Here is a 12,828-nt window from a genome sequence, read left to right as displayed (position 1 = left end):
CGCAAAAATCACTGGACACTGATTTAAACAAAAGATTGAATTTCTGTTTCATTACAAATACAAATAATGCTAACTGTATTCTGTCTGCATGACTACATCTTCCAAGTCTTTGGAACATTTACATACTGTATGACATAGTGTTCTATCACTGTCGAAATCATGAAATGGGCCGTGTATATAGTCTTTTATTTCAGCAATGGTCTGAGGATTCTTAAAATAAACTGAGTCCTTGACGACATCACGTAGGAAAAAATCCATGCACGTGATATCTGGTGAACGTTGAGGCATGTCACCCTTCGACCAATCACTTTTCTATGGAAAGTTTCATTTAAATAATCGCGGACGGCAGTGGCATGATGTGGTGGTGCCCAACCATGTTGAAGGTAATTTTCTTGAAAGTTTTCAACACACGCTGTAAGTCCTGGTAACAGATAATTCTGAAGCATGTCCAAATACTTATCCACTGTAACTGTTCCGTCAAAAAATATGGTCCAAATACGCCAAATAGTGATATTGCCCCCAGACACTCACACCAGGTTGATTTACTTGTTCATCTAAGAAAAGATGCTTATTCTCAGTATACCAGTACGTGCATTTATGTCCGTTAACTTAAAATTGGCGTCATCAGACTACAGAATGCTATTGAATGGGTTAGGATCATCTTTTTGTTCGCCAAGCATCAATTCACAAAACTTAAGATGATAAGGATCGTCTTGAAGTATCCCATGTCGTAAACGTGGTATGTTAATTTTAAACTTCTGTTTGTGTAACATTCTTTGCACTGACCCTCGTGATAAATTCAGCTCACTTGCTAATCGTCTGGTTGATTTTCGCGGACTTCGGTTCACAGCTAAACTTAGACGCAATTCATTTTCCTCAATTGTGACTGTTCTTGGGCGGTCAGATCCCGGTGCATCCATAACAGATCCATGTTCTTCAAAGCTATTTCGTACGTCGTACGCTGTTTGTCTAGACGTTGGTTTTGATCTAAAGTGTTGTCCCCGTTCATTAACAACTGCAGTAGCACCACCTTTGAAAATCTAAAATTAAACCAAGATTCGTTGGTAAATCACATCAATGCACATCATATTACAAGAAAAAACACAAATTACATAGGACAATCAAATAACATTCCCAACAAATTTATAAGAAAATCAAAATTATTGATAAACAATTTGCTAACACTTTAATGCACATTTCAATCATCGTTTTCAAATTCATACTGCAATGACACTTATCAAGGTTACAAAAACTGCTCTCAATTAGCAGAAATCCTAACACTAGCACCGCCTCTCTTTGATTCTGTAACCTAGGAAATTCTGGTTTGTAACTGTAACCAATGAACACATAGTTTGCACAGTGGCGGCTGTAACCCATCCCCACTCCAAAAAATACAAATATTTAGAAACATACCGGTGTGTGGTTTTCTTTCTTTGCCATTTGCCTTACGTCGCACCGACACAGATAGGTCTTATGGCTACGATGGGACAGGAAGGATCTAGAAATGGGAAGGAAGCGGCCGTGGCGTAGATTAAGGTACAGCCCCAGCATTTGCCTGGTGTGAAAATGGGAAACCACGTAAAACCACCTTCAGAGCTGCCGACAGTGGGATACGAACCCACTACCTCCCGGATGAGAGCTCACAGCTGCGCGCTTCTAACCGCACGGCGAATTCGCTCGGTGGTATGTGGTTTTCAAGGGGCTCTCCACTGAGTTTTCCACAGTGAACAAACACGCAAACAACCCCAACACATATACACATTCCTCATAAAACACTATAAACCTATATAATTAAACACACAATAACACCTGCAATGGCAAAATATTCACCAACTCAAACACTTGGGGTGAGAGCGCAAAAACGTAACTTCTTAATGTTACCAACATCATTGAAATAAAACCAGCAACGTCGTAATGCAAAATTACATGTTATATTGACATTTATAAACTAGAGATTTCTTATTAAAGAAAATCACAATATCATGTCCTTATTCTGACAACATAAAAAGTACAATTCTTATAGTTCATCGATTTACAAATGTGGCTATGAAATAGGAAAGTTGGTGGTATTCTATCCTCTTTGGTATTAAAAGACCTGGCGTGAACAGCTCTACAGCATTTTGTGTTCCCGTTTGCTTTGAGCGATCCCCTCTTAAATACTATCGCTGAGTCAAGAGGGTGCCAGCTGCCACGTTCTCATATCGGTCGTAATGCAAGTGCTGCCTCTCTGTGGTCGAACGAAGAATTGCTGTGAAGTGATGTCTTGGCTGTTGTTTCCACAGCCTGTCGGAACACATTCTCTTTGTATCGAAAAAGTTGGGCACGCATGCGCAAAAGGCAGAGTTCCTGGTTTCTGGCTAAAAGCTTAGATCTCGCTGAGCTGTGACCACACAGCACTCAGCGTGCAGCGCACCAGTAGTTACCTGGTTGTGAGGGGATTTGAATAATTTCTTATTCTTTTGCTGACGCCTTTTCCAATGCACTGTATTTGATTGTAGATAACATTTTAAAACTAATTTATTTTTCCAATAGGCAATGTGCTGCAGCACTTCAGCACATAAGGTACGGCCGCCACACAGGACATGACCATCAATGATGGACACTTCAAACCACCTCTCTACACTACTTTGGAATACATCACCATTTCCCTGTCACTATCCACAAGCAATTTCTTTTCAGCCTGCAAGATTTTAATGCAGACATCACACTTTTTAAATGATATTTTAATCACTTGCAAACTGGTGTAGCTGGCAATGCAGACTAAAATCCATTGTGTTTCAAGGGGAACTCTGATATGAACTACTTCTTCTAATGCAAGCTCTAACCCATCTAAATTATCAATAACTGTATCATGGCTATTGATATAAACATTATGAGCAAAGTCTGTCAAAGAAAATTCACGAAGTTTTGCAGACCTCATCTTCAATACGCCTAACAGTTTGATCTTTCTTTCAAACTCAAGAATTCATTCCACAGAGGCATTAGAAGTGCAACCACTCAATCTCCTGTAGACACCAAATCTTCTCTCTGAACTGTCTGTCTACAATTTTGTAGTAAACACATAAAACCAGTGGTAACTATTGAAAACACATTGAGGTAAGTTTGTTAAATTTGTTTAATTATTATTGTGGGGAAAGTTATTACCCATAGAACCTCGAAGAACATTCCACATCATTCTAGGCTCTGTGTTGTGGTGAGGCATGCTGTGACGTCACCCGCTCTCTACGTCACACGCTCGCCGTCCAGTCAGTCTTTCGTAGCCGGCCCGGAGCGTAACGCGTAAGTTTTTTTAAAGATTTCTATTACGGAGACTTAGTTTTGTACCGCCGTTACCGGTACAATATAAAGAGATAAAATATTTAATACAATGTGTAAAGGTGACGAGAATCTAATTGTGATGGGAGACTGGAATATAGTGGTATGCAAAGGAGGATAAAGTAATATAGTAGGAGAATTCGGATTGGGACAAAGGAACGAAAGAGGAAGTTGGCTGGGTGAATTCTGCACTGATCATAATTTAGTCCTTGCTAATACTTGGTTCAAACACCACAAACGAAGGCAGTATACGTGGACGAGAGCTGGAGACACTGCAAGGTATCAAATAGACTTCATTATGATTAGGCAGTGATTCAGAAACCCGGTGTTGGGTTGCAACACTTTCCTAGGAGCAGAAGTGGACTCCGACCACAACTTGTCGGTCATTAAATGCCATCTGAAGTTGAAGAAACTGAAGAAAGGAAGGAATGCAAGGGGATGGGATCTAGACATGTTGAAAGAAAAGAATGTGAGGGATTCTTTCAAGGAACATTTTGCAAAAAGGATTAAATGAAAAGGCTGAAGGAAACACTATAGAGGAAGAGTGGATAGTCATGAAAAAAGAAGTCAGCAGGGCTGCTGAAGAAATGTTTGGAAGGAAGAAAAGATCAAGTAAGAATCAATGGATAACTCAGGAGATCCTAGACCTGATTGATGAACGACGAAAATACGAAAATGCTAGAAATGAAGAAGGCAGAAGAGAATACAAGCGATTAATGAATGAAGTGGATAGAAAGTGCAAGGTAGCTAAGGAAGAATGGCTGAAGGAGAAGTGCAAGGATGTCGAAGGTTGTATGGTCCTACGGAAGGTAGGTGCTGCATACAGGAAAATTAAGGAAACCTTTAAAGAAAGGAAATCTAGGTGTATGAATATTAAGAGCTCAGATGAAAAGCCACTTCTAAGAAAAGAAGACAAAGCAGAAAGATGGCAAGAGCATATCCAACAGTTGTATCAAGGTAAAGATGTAGATGATTTGGTTCGGGAACAGGAAGAGGCTGTTGATGCTGATGAAATGGGAGACCGAATTTTGAGGTCAGAGTTTGACAGAGCTGTGAGTAATAAATAGGAACAAGGCTCCTGGAATTGATGACATTCCCTCTGAATTACTGACTACCTTAGGAGAAACCAGCATGGCAAGGTTATTCCATTTAGTGTGTAAGATGTATGAGACAGGAGAGTATAATTAATTTATCTCCCATTTAAAAAAATATAAGAGCGGAAATGATCAATCAAATCAAAATCACTTCAAATGCAATGGAGGTGTCTACCTTGGTGGCAAATGGCACAGAAAAATACCTTACTATCAAGCATTAAATTGTCAATGAACAGACAGGAAGACAATTTCCTAAAATACAGCATAATACAAATTACACTAACTTTTTTCTTTTAAACACACAGCTCATCATTAATAAATTTACAATATTTACAAAATTTAACTAATGATGATGATGATGCTTGTTGTTTAATGGGGCCTAACATCGAGGTCATCGGCCCCTAATGGTACGAAATGGTATGACAAATTAAGTCCAAAATTCTCCACTGACCAGAACTCAATACGTGAGGACGAAGAATGAATGAATGGACATGAATTTAAAGCAATCAGTGGATGCGACCCGCAATGCCTTACATTCACAGAAACTTACGTAAAACAATAGGATTACTGACCAAGGGACTGTTGCTATAGCGTAACACTGAATGGATGATGCTTGCAGTCTAAAGGGGGTCGAAAATCCAAGTTATCGGCCCCGCATAACGCTACTTACCTCTAGGAAGGTAGAACATGGTATATGTCATGTTGGGGTACTAATCAAAAGTAGCAGAGACTCGCGGTATTCCACACATTATGGTACTACACACAGGTTATGAAATTCGACATGCAATACAGACCTATGGGTTTTCTCACCTTGCAGCGCCATTTACAGGCAACGCAAACCTATGGTGTTCATCACATAAGAGTACTAGCCACAGGGACCTGCACTATCCTGCGGTGTTCCTCATAGAGTGGGTACTAATAACAGACAAGGCAGGACCATGGTAGCTATCATCTCATGGTCCCGCTCATATGGTGGTACTAATCACAGGTACTGCAGAAGCCGATCGCACGGTGCTCCTATGATACTAATCACAAACCTATTTGGTACCTAATATAGTGGTACTACGCGCAAGTAAAAGCGAACCATGATGTTCTCCGCATGGTGGTACTAATCACAAGTAGTTTCGGAGTTCCTTGGTCGCCCCTTACGACAGGCAGGGAATAACGTGGGTGTATTCTTGGTCTGCGTCCCCCAACCCACAGGGGGGTTGTGTGTTTGGTCCGCGAGAGGTATTTTATTTCCCTCAAATCCGCCAGCAAGCCGCTTAGGACCCCCTATCCGCCACCTGGGACGCGCACCGTGGGAGTATCACTTCTCCCCCTGCTACGCCAGCGTAGTAGGTTCGTGGAAATTTTACTCATAATATCCTCTGTATTTAAAAACATTATCAAATATACAACATGTGGAGTTATTTCAAACAATAATATACAACTGCTATTAGATTAAAATTTACGTTGCATTTATATATTTTATTTTCTTATACTTTTTGGAACCTAACTTGCATAGCGACCTGCTGCGTCTTAACCCAAGTCCTTTCGCCACTGCTTTTTAGACAACTGATAAGAGATAGGAATGTGAAAAGCGACACACTGTAGGATAGCAGTAGACAACTTAGCGTAGAAAGAACGGAACATTTGTAAATATGTACATTTAAAATTACCTATATATTTGTGAATATTCAGCGGAGAATATGCACACATACATACGGGGATGGAGGCACTTCCGTGTATTTGTACATGTACAATTTTAGGAAAATAAATAAAAATAGTATTAATAATAAATACTATCTCCAAAATATTACCCAATACTATTCCTTGCTTCCTTTTTCCTTTCTGCTGATCCCTATTTCAACAATGACTAGCTATTTTATTTATCCTCTTATTACCGGAGTAATAATGTATATCCTCTCTGTGAATACTTCAGTGCTGGCGGCATGGCCATTGAAATTCGTGTCTTTAATGTGGTTTGCCGCTGCGTTATTCATCAAGTGATTCATGGTCACAGATACTATGGTTTTCAATATTTATAAACATTAACTTCCACCGGCTTTAAAGTTATTAATGAGCCCATCTGTGGTGTATGGCCAGACAGTGCCTTTTCCAGTATTCTTCTGCATTCTAGTGTCGTCGGTATGAACTATCTCGCCACTCTCCCCCTCCACCGAGCGAGTATGCGCACGTAAACATTGCGACTGTGGTCTGACTTCTGGCTTCCGGGTTGTCGCCAATAAGGTTCTGTGATGGAAGGACGGCGTGCTTCTCCGCTTGGCGGGGTGGATAGACCCAGGGTGAAGTTGGTTTGATAGGGCTTACGCCCTCGTCAACTTTGCAATTTAATTTCAAATTTTGTTATCATTTAATGCACCTCGCCTGGAATTTTTGAGTGCACTCTAAGAGTTATGCTGAAGCGTACTGACGACTACGGCAAGATACTACACTGTAAGTGGTTTTTTTTCAACTCATCGTTAACTTGTTCCAACTGGTGAACTGAATATTTCTAAATGCCTTGTTCCGCCATTGTGAGGGAATCCTGAAACGTGAAATTTCTGAAGCTATTTCGAAGAATATAAGGATTACGGAATTTCATGAGCTTGTACTATCAAAATTTATTCCTTCATTAGCACTGCAAAATTTGTTTCCTCAATATTGTTTTAGGACTCAACTATATCTTAGACTCGAGGTTTTATTGCAAGGTATTTCGAATTTCGGCGCAAGAAGAAGAAATGGTGGCACATATTCTGAAAAGTTTTCCTCCCTCCAAACGATCCTACCTCTTCCTCAGGAAGAGTCCGACTAATTTTGTGGAATTAGAGGCTGCTTGTACCTTTGCTGAATATGTCAAGCACGGGGACGCGGCCAGACCGATCTGCCACCCTCCTCCTTTTAACCCGGCCTCGCCTCGATCTAGGGATAGTGGAAATCTTAAAAATGGTATAATTGTGGATTACGTGACCACCTTCGGAATGCTCGCCCGTCAATAAAGCGTAGTACTGGTCCTTGTTCTTATTTGTGTGGGTCGAGGCAGCATATTAAGCATAATTGCCCAACCTCTTTAAAAAAACGCAATAAAAGTCTAAAGGTTAATAGTAATACTTGTGAATCTTGCCCCTGAATTTTCTGTGGATTCAGAGAGTGTTATTTGTCGGCAGGAATGTAATATAAATCTCCGATTTGGTTGAGTCTAAAAGTACCTTCGCGAAGGCAGAGCTGAATAATGAACCGATTGTTGCTTTAAATGACTCAGGTAACGTTGTCACTTTAATATATGATGATGCTTGTTGTTTTTTTCTATTTGCTTAACGTCGCACCGACAGAGATATGTCTTATGACGACGATGGGCTAGGAAAGGTCTAGGAAGTGGCCTTAATTATGGTACAGCTCCAGCATTTGCCTGGTGTGAAAATGGGAAACCACGGAAAACCATCTTCACGGCTGGCGACAGTGGGGCTCGAACCTACTATCTCCCGATTACTGGATACTGGCCGCACTTAAGCGACTGCAGCTATCGAGCTAGGTGCTTATCGTCTTTCACCTCCTCACATCGAAGGTCAACGGCCCACATTAATTGATGCCAGTTGGTATGATGAAATAAGGTCCTCTTGTAAACTGCCTCAGTTGCAGAAAGTCAAAATTGCATGTGTCACGGCTAATAAGGATAATATGGAAATTTTTGGATCTGTTGACGTGATATTGCGTATTGGTAATTTTACCTGGAAGGTTCATTGCTTGGTATCTCCGAAGCTAGCTTGTAGTATTATTTTAGGCACTGACTTCTTGTCAAGGACCGGATTCGTTTTAGACCTCCAGGCTAGACAATTCTACTTTAAATTTTCCTCAAATTGTAACGTCGATATCATTGATGCTCCTTTGGGTACCTTCAGAATTTCTTGTGTAGGTAGGCCGCTACCAGGGAAGAACAATGAAATCGATCAGTTGGATCTTGATCATTTGGATTATCAACAAGCTAATAAAGTCCGTAACTTGTGCCATGAATTTCCTGAGGTATTTACCAACAAGTTAGGACTGACGGATGTATTGGAGTACGATACTGAACTGTCTGACAACCAACTTGTTAGAACTCCTCCTTACCTCTTTCACCTCCTCGCATGCTAGAACTCTAAAGGATTATCGACCAAATGCTTGCCAATGTTGTCATCAGACCGTCCATTTCTCCTTATGCCTCTCTGGTTTACCTGGTACCTAAACCCTCTGGAGGATACCGTGCCGTTATCGATTACAGATCCCTTAATCGCACAATCATCCTGCAATCTATTCCTTTGCCAGATTTACATGTTTTGGGTGGTTCTCCGCCCATGTTCTTTACCGTGTTAGATCTAAATCAATCCTATTATCAGATTCCGCTCTCTAAAACTTATATTTCCCTGAACCGCCTTCATCACGGACTGGAATATTTATGAGTACCTCAGGTTGACGTTCGGACTATCTTGCGGAGCAGCTGTTTTAACTAGATTTCTGAATTCTACTCAAGGGGATATCAAGATTAAGTTTGTTTTCAATTACCTTGATGACATATGATCTTCTCGAATACCTTTGAAGAACACGTGGATCATGTCACGGAAGTCGTTGAGCGTTTGAAATAGGCTGGTCTTACTGTGAAACTATCCAAGGTAACCTTCGCCAAGCTATATATATCCTTTCTTGACCATGTCGTGTCGCCCGACGGAGTCTCCGTTGATCAATCTAGGACCCAGGCTATCAGGGAATTCCAACCACCTAAGGACGTAAAAGTTGTTGCACGCTTTTTGGGTACGGTAAATTTCTTCCGCAAGTTTATCCCGAATTTTGCTGTGGTACCTCACCCCTTAACTATCTGAGGCGTAAGGATGTCGAGTTCATCTGGTCCCTCCCAGCAAGAAGCCTTTGAAACTCTGAAACTTGCCTTATCGAATGCTCCTTGTTGGCCATACCCGACTTTAGTAAACGTTTCATTGCACAAACTGATGCCTCTGGAGAAGCTGTTGCTGGTGCACTCTTTCAGGAACATGAGGACGGTCGTAGACTCGTTGCCTATGTGTTTAGGATACTCAATAATCTGGAGAGTAAGTACTCAATCTATGAGTTGGAATGTTTGGGCGTACTGTTTGCACTTGAGAAATTCAGGCCCTTTATTGAACATGTAATTTCGACCTTGAACCGACCCAAAAGAACAGGCAGAATCACTAGATGGGCACTTAGGATTCCCGCTTTTAGTTTTCAGGTTAAGCGTATCAGAGGTTCGGAGAATGTCACCGCTAACAGCTTAAGTAGAATGTTTGACGGGAGCTTTGGCCTTGATGTAAAATCTGAAGTTGAAGAAATTGATGAAACTAATATTGTTAGTGTGGGCGCCATTCTTCCGGATCTACCTTTGTTATACCATGAGTTTGGCGATCAAAAAGCTGATCCTGAGTTGAATGAAATCACCGACAAGATTAGTGACGGAATGGTAGTAAAACCTTATTCTCTGGTGAAGGGTGTTCTATGTTGAAAAGGTCGAATTGATGCTAATTTCATTATTGTTCTTCCCAAGGTCCTAGTGCCAATCATCTTCAAATAATATCACTGTTGACGCATTTGTGGTCACTTAGGCACATTTAAAACTAGGCAGAAAATTAGAAAATTCTTCATTTGGAAAATGGTTAAGTCCTGTAAAACTTGTGCCATCAGTAAACCCAACCTGAAGAACCGTGTTGGTTTATTTTCATCTTCAGAAGCCTCTCGGCAGATGGAAAGGTCATTCATCGATTTTGTAGGTCCGCTCCCTCGCTCTACCTTGGGAAACATTCATATCTTTGTGTGTATTGATGCGTACTCGGTTTTCCGGGATTATTCCCACCAGATTTATGACTTCTCGTACGTCTATTAAGTTGCCTTAATTCTATCTTCGCATCCTTTGGCCCTCCCAAGTTTCTGGTTTATGACAATGCCAGTGCATTCACTAGCCACTTGTTTAAGAAGTACCTATTCCAGTTGAGCATTTCCCATGTTACTACAACTCCAAACTATCCAAACACATCTTACGCCGAGAGAATGAACAGGAACCTGAAATCTTCCCTGATTGCATATCATCACAATAACCAATCCAAGTGGGATTCTTGCCAACACTGGTTAGCCCATGCCTTCAATTCTGCCTCACACGAATCTCATAGTAAAACTCCCATGTTCCTTATGTTCTGTTACACCCCGTATTCTCCTATGTCCAACGAACTTGGTATTGATAATATTCCCGACCTGTCTAAACCCAACTATGTTCAGAAGAAGAAATTGTCGATATCCTGTAAGACAGGCAGAGATAAGTACAACGAATGTAGAAAGTCAACTAGGTTGAAAGTTGGTGATCAAGTTTTTGTCAGGTCCTATACCATTAGTACAGAAATTAACAAATTTTATGCTAAGCTTGCTCCTAGGTATCAAAGTCCCTGTACTATTTTACAGTTTTTGTCTCCAGTATCGGTACTGGGGAGTGACCCCATCACCAAGAGGATTAGGTGATCCCTCTTCTCTCTTAAGGGCTTCTTGATAATACGTATGGTATGTAGTTCGGACCTGCGGATGAGGGCTACATTTCAGTGAGAAAATTTGTTTAATTATCTTTAGATTATTTTGTAACTATTCTGGTTGCGTGTGAATTTTATTTAGTAACTTTTCCATGTATAGTATTTTTGTTTTGAGTATTGCTTCCTGGCCGTATGACCTTTTTCTCTCCAGAAATTGTTGTTTAGTAGTGTGCGAATTAATTACAACGTGTTATGATTTTCTGCACCAAATCTTCTGCATTCATGTCTCATGTGAATCTTAATATCACTGTGTAGTAGCTTAGTACCGTGTACTTGTTACCATTGTATTTTAAAATGTGATTGTGGTTCGTGGCGTGTGGATACTTTCACTGGCGCTATTGGCACCTATTTATTTAATCGTTAATATATCATTGCTCCTTTGGTTTGGGTGCATGCCTGCTCTGTCCATCATAAATTGATTCTATCCTGATCATTGAAGATTACTAAATTTTCATCATTAATTTAATTACTATTATGTAGTAGCCTTTGTCTTGTAGCATATTTTGGAAAATTGTATATAATATTAGGTCTGTGCATTGTTGTTCACTGGTATGAAAACTGTTAAGGTGTCCTAGCCTGTATTTATCTTTAACTGTTCTAGTATTCTATTGCCTATGTCTTGTTATCCGACTTTAATTTGGTGATATAACTGTCTATTCCGGTTGTGGTATTGTTAGGTGTGCATTAAACGAACCGAGTAATCTGTTAGTTTAGTTTCTTTATTTGGGGGTAGACTAGGAACTGGATAGTACCCGGTGTTAGATCCTATTTGTTGAGTTTTGGATTTGCCTGTGGATATTGGTTATTGCGGAACTCTGTCGATCGGACTTGGTGGTGGTTGGCTGTTTGCCTTTACGGCATGGACTTAACTGTCTTCACTGCTTTCGGTCTCCAACTTCTGGTGGTACGATTTCCTAATTTCCGATTGGTCTCATGCCCAACTTTTAATCATTTCTGTAATCAGTTGTGAATTACCCGTTAACTGAGTGATCTATTTCTAGTCATTCCTGTCCTTTTGATTTTCTGGTGAGTATAATTTTACCCTATGTACCTTCTCAAAATTAGGCATCTGGGTTTTCCTTTCTGGTAATGGTGGTTAACTACGTTGTTATTTGTTGTATTTTTGGGGTGCATGTGGTATCAATTCTGCATTCTTCTACAGAACTTACTTGCCTGGTTTCTGGCTCTAAATTGGTGTATTATTCATGAAGTGTGTTAATCTATTGAGTTGTAACGTCCATGTCGTCCTACCTCGTCTACTTGTTATGGTGGTGTTATTTTTCACAAATTGCACCAATGGATCCTCTCCTTTCGAACCTAGTAGGTAATGGTTTTGGTCCTGAGTTAGTTATGTTGTAACGGTACGTGATTTCGTTTTAAGGTTGCATTGTGAGGTGGCATGATGGCTTCACGGCATGTCGTTGAGGATAGTTAGTGCTCCCTTCCCCCCTTTCTTGCTAACGCATGTCCGTTGAGATTCATTAAGGTTGTATTGTTATTGTGCTGTATAATTAAATTGTTATAACACTTCGGTATGGTCGGTATTGCATTTAATTTACCCCCGTGTGCCCGTAGATTGGGAAATAAATCCCGGCATGGGTTTACCACTCTTCTTAGAAAAACCTGGTCTGCTTGCATGTAATTTGTGATTCCTGTATGACCTGGTCTATTCTTGTTTTGTTTTAATTCTCTGCATACCCAGGTAATCTGACGTCATCATGTATTTATCCTGTAATATAAAGTCCATTTTGGATTAACCTGCCAGTCTATTGGTCCTTTTCTCTCCGGAGTGTTAGTATCCGTTGCTATTAATTTTTGGTCATCTTGCCGTTCTGCGGGGCGCCAGTTGAGTATGGGATTAA

At 40.5% G+C, this 12,828-nt stretch overlaps 1 protein-coding gene across 2 annotated transcripts in view; it reads right to left on the bottom strand.

The window, feature by feature from the left end:
- Positions 1 to 232: 232 nt before the first annotated feature.
- The window catches only part of LOC137503156 (uncharacterized), a 254,576-nt gene continuing 241,980 nt past the window's right edge, over positions 233 to 12,828 (bottom strand). For both annotated transcript variants that reach the window (XM_068230632.1, XM_068230633.1), the window contains exon 4: positions 233 to 1,030. In XM_068230632.1, the coding sequence (XP_068086733.1) occupies positions 857 to 1,030 (174 nt within the window). In that variant the 3' untranslated portion in view covers positions 233 to 856. The remainder of the gene's footprint in view (positions 1,031 to 12,828) is intronic.

The sequence above is a fragment of the Anabrus simplex genome, chromosome X (assembly GCF_040414725.1).
Source record: "Anabrus simplex isolate iqAnaSimp1 chromosome X, ASM4041472v1, whole genome shotgun sequence".
NCBI lineage: Eukaryota > Metazoa > Arthropoda > Insecta > Orthoptera > Tettigoniidae > Anabrus > Anabrus simplex.
The sequence above is the reverse complement of the archived record's forward strand: the minus strand, read 5'-3'. Positions and strand labels throughout refer to the sequence as shown.